Below are 15018 nucleotides of genomic sequence, written 5' to 3'. Positions count from 1 at the left end.
ACACCAGAACACTTGATTGCTGGCGGACACCTCCCAGGTGCCTTCCATCTCTGAGCGGCTTTTCTCCACTGGATGAGTGCGAGAGAAAACCAAACCCCAACACTCTGGCATAGACGGAAAGGCTCGACTCCCACCTCGTTTTCTCCGCACACCCCGAGCACCTCGACAGCAGAGGGCTCTTACGGCGGCTCCCGGGCGATGGCGGCTGAGGGGGTGTGTGTGTGCAGGGGAGGATATGGGTGGGGCCCGGGGGCAGCGGAGCCCCGCGGCCGCAGCAGCAGCGGAGGGGCCCGAGCTTCCGTCCCGGCACCGGCGGCCGGGACAGAAACTTCGGGCCGGGACAGCGCCCTCGGGCCGGGACACAAACCTTGGACCGGGGCTTTGGTGGCCGGGACAGCGCCCTCGGGCCGGGACAGAACCCTCGGGCCGGGACAGCGCCCTAGGATTGGGACAGCGCCCTCGGGCCGGGACAGCGCCCTAGGATTGGGACAGCGCCCTCGGGCCGCGGCTTTGGTGGCCGGACAGCGCAGGCAGCGGAGCCATGAGCCCGGCAGGTCGGTGCGGGGCCGGTTGTGAGGGAGGGGAGGTTCCCACAGGGCGTTGTGTCCCGGTGCGGTGCTGGGGATGGAGACCTTGCCCTTGAGAGTAGCCCTCAAGTGCAAGAAGTCTCTTGTCTCTCTGGTGCATCTCTCATGGTGTCACAGTGACAACGTAGCTTTGCTAAAGAGGAGGAGATGTAGTGCCAAGAAGTTGGGAAATTAAAGAATAAAAGTTGTACGAGCAATGTTAATTCGGTCCTACATGTGTACCTCCTCTGAATTGGCTAGTCATGTGTTGTGTCACTAATTAAAATTGATCATCCTCTTGCAGTGTCTCAGCTCTCCATATGGGATCCAGCCTGGAGTGTTCAGCAAAACCGTGCTAGACTTTGCACAGGAATATTAATTCCTTGTTTATGCTTTTATTGGTGTTTATGGCAATATCTGGGTGCCTCAAAACTGTTAGTGTGTATTTGTTACTTCCTTGGTAGTGTTGGAAAACATTATCCCATTGACTGGTGGAAAAATGTGATGAAAAGTTAAAATTACTTCTGAAATCCTCATGTAAATCAGAGGCAGCCCTTAATCTGAACCAGAAACTTGTGACTCCATGTCCCTGTGTCCCAGTCATGTTCCCTTATTCGCAGAAATACTGTCTATTTATGGCTCCTATTTCCTTCATGTGTCTTTGCAAGGCTCAACAACACTTAAGCCAGTAACTGGCAAGCTGGGCACTCAATAGAAAGGAAATGAAAGACATGTAGTAGGATACCAGAGGTTTGACTGACTTGCTTGCAGGGAGCTCAGCCTTATTTTTGTGATTCTTTTATTAGGTGGGAAAATATTTTATCCTCATTTTCTGAATGAGGAATCAAGAAAGAGAAGTCTGAGGGTGAGTCTGCAAAGGTGACTCAGTGCTTTGTTTTTCTGTTCTGGTTCATGATTTTAAATGACTGCTTCCGATGTCAAGACAGGTTTTTTACCAAGTACTTTATATTTTGTATCATTTTATAACATCCGACTAACCACGTTAGTTATTAGTTATTAAGTGCAGCTTTGTAATGGCATTAGCTTTGCAAGCCATCTTTACCTACTACTCTCATTATACAGATAAAAACACCAGGGAAGAAAGGCAGAGTGATTTTTCCAGCTGTTTTATAATATATATAACTTAGTTGTAGATAAAATATCAAAACAGTACTGTTTTGCTTTCTACCCAAGGCTGGTGGGAAATGGGTATGGTTATTGTACTGGTTGTTTTCTGTCTAGGTCCAACATCCAGTACTGCAAGCTTCTTTAAAGAAGAAAGCTGCATATATGAGCAAAACTACATTTAATAGCATTTCCAAATATGCATATGCTATCCCAATTATTAGGCAAACTGATGTTTGTGGATGTGAGCAGTCAGCAGGGTAGTATTCTGATAATGACAGAAGTATGCTCAGTGATCATTCTGTATCAATGACAGAATACCACTGTGCATGACCTGGGGGCATATAGTTTGGAGTCTGGATCTTGGTGAATAAAGGCAGTCAAATCCTGAGTATGCATGTGAAATAGCTGGAGTAATTGCTGAGTAAATATATAAAAACACCAAAGAGGGATGGCTGCTTTCCCAGCTGCTACTCGCAGCCAGTTCCACACATTGGCAGGGGAACAAGTAACAGTAGACTCAGCCAGCAGAGGATGCACTGGCCTTCTACTCTGGCATCATTTGTCTCTGTCACTTTTTCAGGTATTGCTCTGCCTAAGCCTCATCCACCTGTGACCTCCACACACAAACCTCTCTCCTGCAGGTTTGCCAAAGACTCAAACCTTTCTTTTAGAGAAAGAGGTCTGTTGTGCATAGTGGTGCATAGAGGTCTGTTTTCTTCTGATGGAACAGCCTCTGTGAGGTACTGAGATTGCTTCAGGTGGATTGCCCAAGGCCTAGTCTAGCTCAAATCTAAAAGCTGTTTGTGATGCTTGGTGGGACAGACAGGCTTGTTACTTGTCAGGACTCTGTAAAATACCCTAACCTAGGGTATTATGCAAATTCCATTAAAGCTGCTTTAGCTGGTAAATAAAACATCTGTAATGCATGATCTTTGATGATATCTGCCTTCCTTTGAGACAGGAGGCACTGACAGGATAACTTCATTGCTATGCCATGTTGGAGTCATCACTCCTCTCCACACTCAGGAATGTAATCATCTTCATTGAGGTCTTTCCTTGTGTGTCCTTTACTTACACAGTGTACATTTTTTTCTCTTCAGCTGTTTCTGGGTCAATGTTTATGTAAGTGGTGTTCTGGGAAGGAATCTAGACAAGTAATGCTTGATTTTTGTTTTTCTCAAGAATTAGGGAGTGCTTAAATTTTTAGTAGTAAATAATTTTCAGCTCCTTCACTTTTAGGGAAAAAAAAGAGTTCTCAGACAATGATTCAAAATCCAGGAGGTCTAGAGGTGGAGTTTTGAAGCAATTCAGTAATACCATCATAATATTAATGTTAATATTCAATATTAATTATTAAGTAATATTAATATTATTAATAATGTATTTTTAATTTGAGTATCAAAGAAGCCAGAACTGAAGTACCTAAAAGCTATAATTTGCCTTCGGAAGTGTTGGGATGCTCATTCAGATTCAAAAGTTTATCCTTACAAGCTATGTTCCTTATGCTGATCCTCTCCCATTCTGTTGCAAGCAAGCAATTACTGAAGTTTGCATAGAAGCAATTGATCACCCACATTTGAAAAATTGTAGCACTGATACCACTGGTGTTGTGATAAGGTGAAAGAAAGCAGCAATCTCAGTTTCTTAAAAGAAGAACATTTGTGCCCAGGGACTCAAAACCCACAGTGTGACTCTTTCCCTGTCTGTGTATCTCTTGAAGCTGATCTTTGATGATTTGATTAGTTTATATATTCCTTTATTTGCTTGTAGGTAATAAAAAATGTTTTATATCCTCTAACAGCTTAAGCACCCCAATGTAAACAGCAGCAATAGTTTCTGATATAATTACATCCCCCAGGGAGGTCCAGTGATTTCCAACTATTGTTAAAAAAAAAAAAAAGTTGTCCTGACCTTTTTTATAAATCAAAATCAGTCTATTGCAATGTGAACTGTGGTTAAAAAATGACAACCCTATGTTTTATGAAATGTAAACAAAAATAATAATTTCAGAATGGTATTGAAAATATAGTTTGGAAGCCACTGTGAAGGAAGACAGGAAGGGAGTCACGAATACCAAGATTTAAACTGGAATCTATTTCATGTAATGATATTGATGTTCACTTAGTGTTTATTGGCTCCCTGCATTGTAAAAAAGCAAGGCTTTGTATGAAGCCACAGTGTATAATTTATGCTATCACAGGCCTGACAGTTAAAGCAAATTGATCTTACCATCCCCATCATTACTTTGTTTTTCAATGTTTCTGTGAGCTTTTGTGTACAGTTAGGTAAGAAGAGTCCCACACTTGTTTGACACTGAGGCTGTTCAAGCAGCAGTACAGCTGAGTTTGAAAAGCACCCATTTACATTTGGACCACATGCTTAACAGATGGAAAGGACTTGAAACTTAACACAGGTGTTCGTAAATAGCTGCAGTCTGTGGCTAAGGTTCACTGCTGTTGCTTCTGTGTAAGAAGTAAAGAATTAATGTAAGACCATGAAACTGAAATGCAGTGCCTTTGTCAAGTTTCATAGTTTTTTCTCTGTTCCTACTGGTAAACTCACTTCAAGTGAGTTACATAATCTTACAGGCCTTCATAGCTGAAAAAAATGTATGGCTGAAAAAAAATGTATGGCTGTGTCTAGTCTTTCTGCTGGAGAGTACCACAGCTTCTGTCCAGCCCTACATCCCTGAGTTTCCTTTCTGGGGAAACCAGCATCAGAAAGGAGGCTTTCCTGGTTGTCAGAGTTTTGCCCTGACCAAGTTAAGGTGAATCTGAATAGAGCAGCTGGATCTAAGAGCTGACACCTGGTCCTAGATCCCCTATTCTAGACATGCATAAAAGAGTCTCCTTACAAGAAATAATGTCAGACTAAAAGATAAACAACCCCCTGTCCCCAAACCTGACTGAGACCCTGTCACATACAGTTCAATTTATGTCTAGATGTGCTTTATCCTCAACATTTCTCAGCACTGGGGACATGCAGGTGTTGTACCTCTCAAACAAAGCAAGGTATTTTCATGTAAAATGTAATGAAGTATATTTTGTAATGTAACGAAGAATATTTTCCCTCACTAGTTATTGTTATACTTGCTTCCGATTAAAAAGAAAATACAAAACCCAAACCCAAAAAGAAATATTAAATTTTTTAGTTGTTCTCTCTACAGGGCGATTGTTAAGTCATGAAGAATAAATAATTCAAGTTTGTTTACTGTAGTCAGTATAAAGTGGCGTTTGCCTGTTTGTTTTTAATATCAGATTAGAGGAACAATTGAAGTAGTAAGCATTATTTATTTTCAAGTGGAAAATATAAAAAATTCTAGAAGCTTTGGGGAAAACAGAACAATGAATAGAATAACATTTATGAATTAAACTTTTAAGAAATAAGGTAATATATGCTAAACATATAGTGTACCCTTCTGTTTTTCATAATTTTCATTTATTTGTGAAACATTTACAGTTTAAATAGATGAAAGAAAAAAATTCTAGTATGCCTGGAATGAATCGAACATGGACAATTTTTAGTCATTTGAAGACTAAAAAAAAAGCCTTAATGTTAAGCAGTGCTGTGTCCTCTGTAAAAATGAAAGGCTAAATACAGTACAGGCTTCAAAGCAGTTTATTGCTAATATGCTAGTGAGCATTAAATGAAAACAAGCAGTACTTTAATCAGAAGCCACAAGTCTGGTGTTCCTCTGCTTTATTAAAATTTGTGATTGAAAAGACGTGGGCACTTGCTTTTTGTTAAATTATAATATGCATGGTGACAGAAATAAATTGCTTAAATGAACAAAACCGTATTAACAGCAGAAACCAGATATCTTCTGAATTTGATTATGTTGCCTTTAAAAATATTAAATACTGTGGGAAACTAGTAAATATGCAGTATTCAGTGTAAAGCCTTTCAAGAAGAAATTATTTTTGTAAGGTAATTTATTAGTAAGATTCTTTTGCAATGTTTGCAGTAGCATTCCTGTAGTTCAGTTGTGACTGTGTAGTGCTGGCCAGGATTGTGTGCTTGGGCTGATGTATAAAAACTCACAAGAAGGTGGCCAGTGTATCTCTTGTACAAGCAGACTGTGTCTGCCTAGAACAATTTTTTCCCATTGTAAACTCAGTATGAAGGAGCATTTTAAGAGGGAAAAAAAGTCCTCTGAAAAAATGACTGATCGTTATTTTTCAACTGCCTTTTGTTTGAGAGAACTGAAATAAACAATTTGTGTGAGTTATAGTCTCCATTCAAGTTTACTTCAAACTGAGTGAGGGTGAGAGCCCACATGCAGCAGGGGCAGGGGCTGGAGAGGAGGCTAAGTGAGCCCTTCCAGGAGTTGGTTAGAAAGGCATCTCAGGTATAAAAAAGATATGAAAGAAGGAATTGAGGAAAGGTAAAGGTACAGGCAAGGATAATGGCACAGTTTTTACAATTCCCAATAGGAAAAGTGCAGGGACCCCCAGGACCAAAGGGATGGACACGGGAACTTCTCTGTCTAATATGAATTTCATGCCAAAGGAGGAAAAATTTTTCAAATGTTCTTTTGATAAGTGGGAAAGACAAGCAAGTGCATTTTATACAACCACTATTGGTGAATGCGTGTGTGCTTTATTTTCATAGCTGCCTTTGCCCATTCCCTTCAAACGCATTGTACAGGATTGGGAAAGGCCAGGAAGAATGAGATATGAACAAGTAAGTTGGCTCGTGCCCACTGAGTTGTTTTGTAGGTACACAGTTTGTGGTAATTGGGTGGCTGAGCCTCATCCCCAATGGGCTGCAGCTGTGAAAAGCAGGTGAGCAGCATTGAAAGCAATGGGGTGCCCAGGGGCACTGACCCATCACCAAAGGGAACAGAGGGCACACAAGTGCAATGCATGAACAAAGAGGTTATAAAAGGCTGGGCTGAAGAACAAGAAGGGTAGATGCTTACAGCCTTCTGAAGTGGTATGATGTTACTCTGCATGGGTAGATGCTTGAAGTCTTCTGATGAGATATGGTGTTGTTCTGTGTGGGTGAATGCTTAAAGCCTTCTAAATTTGTATGGTGATACTCTGTGTATTGTGGCCATCTCAACTGTGGTGTATGCTGTGACTTTGTTTTTTACTTTTTCTTTGTGTAACAAAGTTTATTGCTTTTGGGTTTTGTTTTTTTTTAACCCAGTTTAAGACTCTGTACTGACTGGGTGCAGCAAAACTGAAGGGCTACCATGAGCCAGGTGAGTTTTCTGGCTTGCACAGATCCTGCTGCTGAGGGACTTACTCTGTGAGAAAAAGATGAATGGAGGGACTAGGTTGGGAGGGAAGCTGTGGGAGAGTCTGCTTTGTATCCCTGACTAGCTAGCCTGGTAATGATGTGGTGTGGGGTGCTGCAGGCTGCTCCCCACTGAGAGCTGAAGGGGCAGAACATCAGGGGTTGCTTGAGGTCACTCAGGTTACTTGAGGTCATTTGTCCTGACTTGAGGTCACTGGAGTCCCTGATAGGGGACACTTGTGGTCATTTGGGCTGACTTGGACAGGAAACCCCCTTAGCACAGATGCTGCCTTCGGTCTTTGCTGTGTGTAGCATTCAACCAGGACAGCAGAGACAGCAGTCAGGACAGCTGGACATGTGTGGACCGATCATACTCAGGTCAAGGTCTCTAATTCCCTGGAGGCTTGTACTTCTCAGCTGGAAGGAAAGGATGGCAGACTTCAGCTCTCAGTAGCCATAGCAAGGAGCTCTAGTGATTAATGGACTAATATGAGCTGTCATTGTCTACTTTATTCCCTTTATTTACTTGCCACTCCTGGTGCAGGGACTAGATGTGAAAAAGTCGGGAGGAGCTGTTTCAAGTGTTCCTGGTTGTTAGGAAGGGTTAAGTTAATGATAACTAGTATTTGTAAAAAGGCAAATTGAGAAAGAAGAAGAGGGGGGATTGACAGGAAAGCTAATGCCTTTATAAACAATTTGATGGGTGAAGGTGCATGTGTTACTGTCTTTGAAATGGGTCTTAATGTCCCTACTGACTCTGGGCTGCAGGTTGATTGCTGAGCCCAGGCAGCTTGGCTGCTCAAACAGACAGGGGTCTGCACAGCCTGAGTTTCTGAACACTGAGGTAAAGTAGTAGGTTCAAGGGGGGATATGTGGTAGGTGGTTTGGGAGGGCTGTATCTTCCTGGTGCCCCAGCCAGTGGGGAAAGGAAGAGGGCACCATGTGGCTGGGAGCTTAGGATCAATGGAGGCTGTGGCCTCCAAACCTTGAGAGAGAAAACCCTGTGTGCATGTGCCCCAGTGGAATCTCTCCCTTTATTTGTTTATTAAATAAAATTGCAGGACTCTTCTGTCTCCTTTTTGGCCATAAACCTCTGGCATTTGTGGACTTTCCTGACAAAAGCAAGGCCTTCAAGTAAGCCAGATAGACTCCCAACATCTTTACAAGGGTCTAAATGATTCTAGCTCTGTCCAGGAAGTAAACTCTAGCAGCTTAATCTTACTTGAAGTACCTAAAGGTACTTTGCATTTCAAATTCATCTGAATCTTTTAAACAGTATTTTTTAAAGGTAGGCTGATATAATGAGAAAACTTTATAAAGATTTAATCAAATAATAGAAGTAGTCTTGCTTGGAAAGGGTGTTCTGTAGTATCTGGAAAATATAATAAAAATGCACAAAACTCAATATACCTTTTTTCTTCCACCCCCCTGAGATGTCTGTTTGTAGATATTTCACTTAGTCTCTGGTTGCTGTAGACTTCCTACCTCTAAACATGGAATGCTAATTCCACAGCCTAGTGTGTCTCAGAATAACTCTATTTAATCAACAAAGCCTTGTTGCTGTGCCCTATCAAAGGAAATTTTGCCGGTGTTTTTAATCAAAACTTTAAGGTTCTTATACATGCTTTCTAGTTTTGCAACACAGTAATCTTATTGAAACTTTCAAATGTGTTTCTCTCCCATATCAATTCCATTCCCTGTTCAAGACTAGCTATTTTAGAGGAGGCCAAATCTAATTTGGCCTTGAATGAAATAGTCTGTAATGATTGAATTGGGGGAAAATGTATTTTCAGTGAAAGTTTAGGCCAGATCCTACATTTAGCAGTTTGGAAGCAGAAGAATTTTCTGCTTAAAGAGTACATTCAGGACAGTTTCGTTTTAATTTTCTGCTAGTGTTCTTGCCAAGCTATTGTCAGCTGGTTTTCTAAGAGTTTAAAAACAGTTATGTTTCATTGGCAAGCTTACAGCCTGTATTTCAACACTGATGCTTATAGAATTCATTAAAATGGCAAGCCATGTTTCTGTATCTTAGCTTGTAAATATGTAATGTATGCCATAGTTTTTGTACTCCCACATGCTGTTAAGTCCACGCTCATTTTGAATGACATGTGTAATAATAAATAGCATTCATTTTGAACACAACCATGCCTTAAATAATACAGTTAAAAGGCAGAACTATCCTTTCAAACTGTGACAACTAATTCATTGGCTGTAACATTTTGGAGACTTCTGTGAAAAGTTAGTCCTTTTTATCAGAAATCAAGGGTTCAACATTAACCTAAAATACTTAAAGTATTACAAAAGTCAATTACACTATTTTATTTCTCACCACAATTATGCCACAGATGAGCATTGTAACATTTGAATTTCCAAATGTACATGCTCTCTCCTAAATAATCTGTTTTGCTTAATAAGAGAAAAAGTTTTCACTTTTGTGTAACAAAAAACCAATCCAGTACTGGATAAATGATAGTTCAGAATCTAAGTCTTTATCAAAGTAATAGAATTCTTTAGAGGAGTGTTTCCAAACTTAAGTTCCTCTACTTTTATAGGTATTTATTTCTCACTGAAACATCAGAAGGATGAGAAGTCTCTCAAGAGGTGTAAGCACTGTCATTTTTTGAAATTGACTCTTGAGCATGTTGTTTTGTTTGTGGATATTTCTCTTTTTGGTATATTGCTAAAATCTGGATCACTGAATTTTGATATCATGATGAGAATTTAATTTAAGAAATGTTTCATTTTGTTTGTGGTCCTGATTAGCCAGGCTGGGTACCTTCAAGGGCATTAAACACTACAGGAGCATATGGCTCTCCACTCTGTCCCATCTATAGATTCAGTAGAAGTTGCTATGCTCAGGTGTCTCCTGAGGAACCTGCTTTGGCACAAGTGTGCCCGAGAGAGTGGGAGCTCAACTTCATGCTCGTGTTTAGTGTGCTCTGGCACTGAGTGGGTGTGGGCAGGGAGCACTCTAACAACTTTGTTTCCTAATGCTGCAAGGCTACTTCCACGTTGGTAAGTGGTGTTCCCTGCTAAACAGGATGTGCAGAGCTCAGCAGTGAGGCCTGAGAGCTGTGCAAGGTACATTGAAGAGAGGTTGTTTTAGACTTGCTCTGGTCTGGTCCTATGGCCTTTGCAGGCAGTGCACGTGAGGGGTGATTCTGAACATTTGAGATGTTTGTGCAGTTACAACGTTAATCTGCAGTAAATGGAAAATGGAACAGGCAGAATAAACTCCAGAGGAGGAAAATTAAAATTGCACATTGTTTTTCATACCTTTACCAAATGTGCAAGTGGTTATTGCTGAGCAGCTGGCACTGTGGGATCCTGAGGAGTCTTACATTAGACATTAATGAAATTCAAGTACAATGACCATGGTGATAGACCTATGATGGCATCTGCCTGTTTAATTTTTATATTTTTCTTTTTTCTGAATGCTCAAGAGGAAAGTAAAAATGTAGTTATACAGATTTGGTCGAACAACAAGGGACTTGATGATGTAAAAAGCAGGATGCTTCATAATTCTTTGGTCCTGGCCTGGCTACCTCAAGCTTACTGTATTTGAGCTACACAGGTTCTCTGACTGTAGTGGGATAAGGTTTATCTTGGCATCAAAAACAGTTCAGGATGGATTTGTTTTCACTTCCTTTTCTGTACCTTTTGAACTAGAAATGGATTATAGTGTGCTTGAAAAGGTGGAAGTACCAGTGAGATACTTTTCTTCCAGTGTACGCAATTGTGTAGACACACTTTTCCTGTTTCTATCCCACAGTGAGGCTATACTGCAATATAGGGTGGGTATGTATTGTATAGCAAATCTGCTTGCAAGAACCTCAACATATAGAATTGGTTTATTTCTAGGAAACATCTTTGTGGTCTAAAGCAGTAGTAGTTACACAAAATCTTTCTGCAAGGTCTCCCCACTGGAGGAGGACCCAAAATTGTTACCCAGGTAACTCTCCAATGTGTTCTTATTTTAGGACCAGCAATAATTTTGAGCCTTTGTTTTGCAAGGGGGGGGGGAAGGAAATTGTGTGTGTTAAACCTATACTGAGGACATTATTGGAAAAATGTCTTTTGAATCTTGGGCAAGCTGCAGCATGCATTTGGGCATCACAGTCAATTTTGCAGGTACATGGTTAAATTTGTGAAGGCAGGTTGGCATTCATTTAACTAAGCTGTTTGCTTTATCTGATGGACAGGAATACAAGCAGTTTCTTATGTAGTTGGTCTGTAGAATCTGTCTTAAGGCAGTGGAGAGGAAGCAGAGGTGGGTTTAATATAGAGAAGTCAGCCTTCAACTGAATTTGTTCCTGAGTGTTTTATTTAGCTTGGTTTTTAACTCACTGTTAGCTCTGTCATTGCTCATTTTTTGAAGCTGCATGTTTATGTAATGATTTTCTACTTCATTTACTTCCTTCTGTGTGCAACATTAGCATGAATGCTGTTAAAAAGTTCAAAACAAATATAAAGTGGTTGTCCACCACATGGGATATTTGTCTTGGGTTGTTCTGTTGTCAGTGTTAGGGTGTTTTTAGTGACTGTCATGTATTTGTCAGAAAGGGAGGGAAGAAAAGAACTGAAACTGGAGGACAATTTCTTCTACAGCCTCATAACTCAGACATGTTAGACATCAAACAAAAACTGCTTATCACATTTACTTAAATTTCTGGATGAATGCTCAAGTAAATGAGTTGCATTAAAATATGGACTTATAATCAGATTGCAAAAGCAGGAGAAGATCAAGCCATCTAATTTGTGGGATCTCAGAAGCCCTCCCTCAGTACTCTGACTTGTGGCAAAGGAAGCAGTAGGTGTCGAAACCCACTATGTGTGGATGATGCACTGGAACAGGTTGCCCAGAGAAGCTGTTGATGCCCCATAAAAGGAAAGATTGCCAGCCATGTTGGATGGGCCTTTGAACAACCCGGTCTAGTGGAAGGTGTCCCTGCAATGGCAGGGGCTAGAAATGAGATGGTCTGAAGGGTCCTTACCAATCCAAACCATTCTATGACTGCTCTGAGAGAGTGCAGCCAGATTTCTACAGATTTCTAGTGTCAAGGGTGATCTGTAATTTAGGAATAATTGGAATGTAGCCTACGGTTATTTCAGTGTATTTAATCACATTACAAATTCAGGGAACACAAATCTGAGCATAAATTGCAGTAAATGGTACTATTTATTGATAAACATTGCCTGGTGATCAGTGTCTGTCAAGTCCCTGGCATACAAAATAGACTACTTCATGTGTAGGACACTTTCTTGGTTTGTACATCAGTTGCCATGGTGTGAACTTCCCAGACCATAGCTATTGGAATCACAGCAACTTACCCAAAATTTTGTTTCTTGCAAGATCAGTGTGTTTTTGTTTTGTTGTGGAAGCACTATTTTCTGAAATATATTCTCTTGTGATAGAGGTAAATGTACTGAATTTCACAAGAATGTTTTCCCTAAATAAAATCTGTTGAACATGTATTCCATTCTTTGTTTCTTATTTTGAAGAAATTAAAGTTAAGAATTTGTGAGAAATGGATGTAACAATGGAATCAAAGGGGGCAGATAAAAAAAGGCAAGAGAAGGCAAAAAAAAAGCAAAGACATTGAATTTAAGTCAGAGTTTAAATGTGATGATAAATCCAAAATTGCCTGCACTATGTCAGGATGAGAACATCTAAAGGCATCCTGATAAGAGAAACTCTAGCAATTAAAAAAAAAAACTCAGATAAAGAGGATGCTTTGGTCTGCCCTAACAGGACACTTTGAAATTAAGAGTTTTTAAATATTTCATGTTTATAAAACCATGGGAATGGTTATAAGGGAAATCTTCAAGTGGTGGTTACATCTGATAGTGCAAACTTGATACAGCTTCCTCAGGTTTTCCTGTGACCTTAAGGACTTGATCCATGGCAATCATAAAAGAGTAGCATATTACTCCAGCTCTTTGTGTGGTATATTTCTTTCATTATTTGTTCATGTCTAAATCATTTTTGAATTACCTGATTGTTTTGTGCTAAAATCTACTGAAGGTGCAATTTGCTCTCCAAGAAGTGACTGTAATGACAGGAGATTTTACCTCTTTGCAGTTGTGATAGAGGACCAGGTCTACCTTGAAATAGAGAAATGGTTTCTGTCCTCTATATCCCATGTTTGTGTTTAGCCTTGTTCATTAGAAGCAAGAGCCTGTGTCCATCAGTAGATATTCAGCTGAAAGGATCCATAGGACAGATCAGAGAGAAAGGCCTAAACCAGGAAATAAGGCCATATTGCTTGATGAGAAACAGCTTTTTGGGCATAACATTAACTTTGTCATGTTTGGTAGTCAGGAATCTTTCTGGTCTACCTGTGCCGGGTTGGTGCTGTGGAAGGACACCCCAGGAATTTTTTTGGTTCTGTTTTCCCATTGTTACCATAGGGAAGATCAATGGTTTTCTTTACAGGGAAAACCGACTAGGTCAAGGGTAAACTGATGCCATTTGTACAAACATTTTTTCTCTCTGTAGAACCTAATTTTGCCCACTCCAGACCTTGCTGAGCTTAGTAAGAAGAAGGATGAAGTCATGAGGCCTGATTTCATACAGATAGAGCAAGTATTTGTTTTCACATACAAATTAGCAATTACCAACAGAAGGTACATAAGGATGAAAATGTTCTTGTTACATGCTAGTTAAATAGGCATTTGAGGATAGAAGTGCAGCCACTGCTGGCTGATACAGTGAGGGCAGGAATGTCCTTTGTTTTAGGATAATTGCTTTAATTGAAACAGGTGTACCGCAGCACTGCAGCAATTTTGCTGCTTTGTGATCTCACTCTAAAGTTTACAAGTGGCTCTTATAATTTTCATTTCCTTTACTGGAACACCTCAGAGAAGCAATATGAACTGCTTTGAAAACATTTTCCATTATCTGCAAGTAGTTCTAAAGTGCTTTCTGCTGTCCTTCCTGCAATGAATGCTTTTTGGCTTCCTTAAGGGGATTTGCCTTGCAGAATTCCAGAAACCAAGGGCTGGAGTTACATTTTGAGACACACTTACTGGATGTGTGTGAGGTGTGCTGACTGGGAAAATCAATGCCTTCTGGATGAGTGAGGGGCAGTTTGTTATGCTAAGGCCACTCATTAGTGCTGAATTAAATGTTCCCATTCTATTTCCAAATGTTAGATTGCAGGAGTTGTTTGAAGTGCTAGTGAAACTTTTTCCAGTTTTTATCATACCGCTGTTAGTGATCGGAAAGCAGTGTGAAGAGATGAATGGTTGAATCTTTGTCAAAAGATTGCAAAGGGGCCGAGCCTAAAAATCTTTAGATTCTAAAGTCTAATTTGAACTAGTATGTATGCTTGTCATTCTCATCCCACATACAGCCCAGATAGAAATGAATCTTCTTGAGATTAGAAGACAAGTTTTGAAAATCTCTGAGCATAGAGGGGAGTCTGGGTTATTTTATGCTTCCTGATATTTCTCATGCACCATTTTTTTTTCATTGTGTCATGACCCTCATGACTATATCCATAGTTTCATCCTAAAGGGTGAAGTATGTGAGTGCAGTCAACTTGTAACGTCTTGAAAAGCTCTTTCCTGGCACTGCTTGCCTGGAAAAAAAAATACTGCTTCTTTTTGTGTGAGTTCTTATCATGAAAAGATATTCACGATAATCCTTGAGAGTGTAGTCTGCTATTCACAAAAGAATTAAAGATGCAATGGACGTCATTCCATATCACTTATGTTGCCCAGATTTTTCATCAATATATTATGAGAAAGTGAGCAAGGGCTTCAGTGTCTTTCCACTTCTCCTTTGAGATATTTAACTGCTGTACTTATTTTAACAAATTTTTGCTGATGGATAGTAGTTCATTGCATACTGACAGAGTTCATACGTTTCTTTCCTTTTAAGACTGATATTTTTAAAAAATCAAACAACTTTCCATTCCCCAAGTGAGGACATCTGTGACAGGAAGAAATAAAAGGGACAAACTTTATGCTTTGTCTAGCAGTTGATCCTGTCCTTTCTCAACCTAAGGGTGGAGAACAACTTGAGAGGGTGTTTTCTTCACACAGGTATCAAAGGCTGATAGGACTGAGGTGAGGATTG

The 15018-nt window shown here is 40.1% G+C and overlaps 1 protein-coding gene across 1 annotated transcript in view; it reads left to right on the top strand.

The window, feature by feature from the left end:
• The first annotated feature begins 234 nt into the window (after positions 1-234).
• The window catches only part of BANK1 (B cell scaffold protein with ankyrin repeats 1), a 135934-nt gene continuing 121150 nt past the window's right edge, over positions 235-15018 (top strand). The window contains exon 1 of the mRNA XM_054633216.2: positions 235-554. Within this exon, the coding sequence (XP_054489191.2) occupies positions 542-554 (13 nt within the window). The 5' untranslated portion in view covers positions 235-541. The remainder of the gene's footprint in view (positions 555-15018) is intronic.

The sequence above is a fragment of the Agelaius phoeniceus genome, chromosome 4 (assembly GCF_051311805.1).
Source record: "Agelaius phoeniceus isolate bAgePho1 chromosome 4, bAgePho1.hap1, whole genome shotgun sequence".
Classification (NCBI taxonomy): Eukaryota; Metazoa; Chordata; class Aves; order Passeriformes; family Icteridae; genus Agelaius; species Agelaius phoeniceus.
The sequence above is the reverse complement of the archived record's forward strand: the minus strand, read 5'-3'. Positions and strand labels throughout refer to the sequence as shown.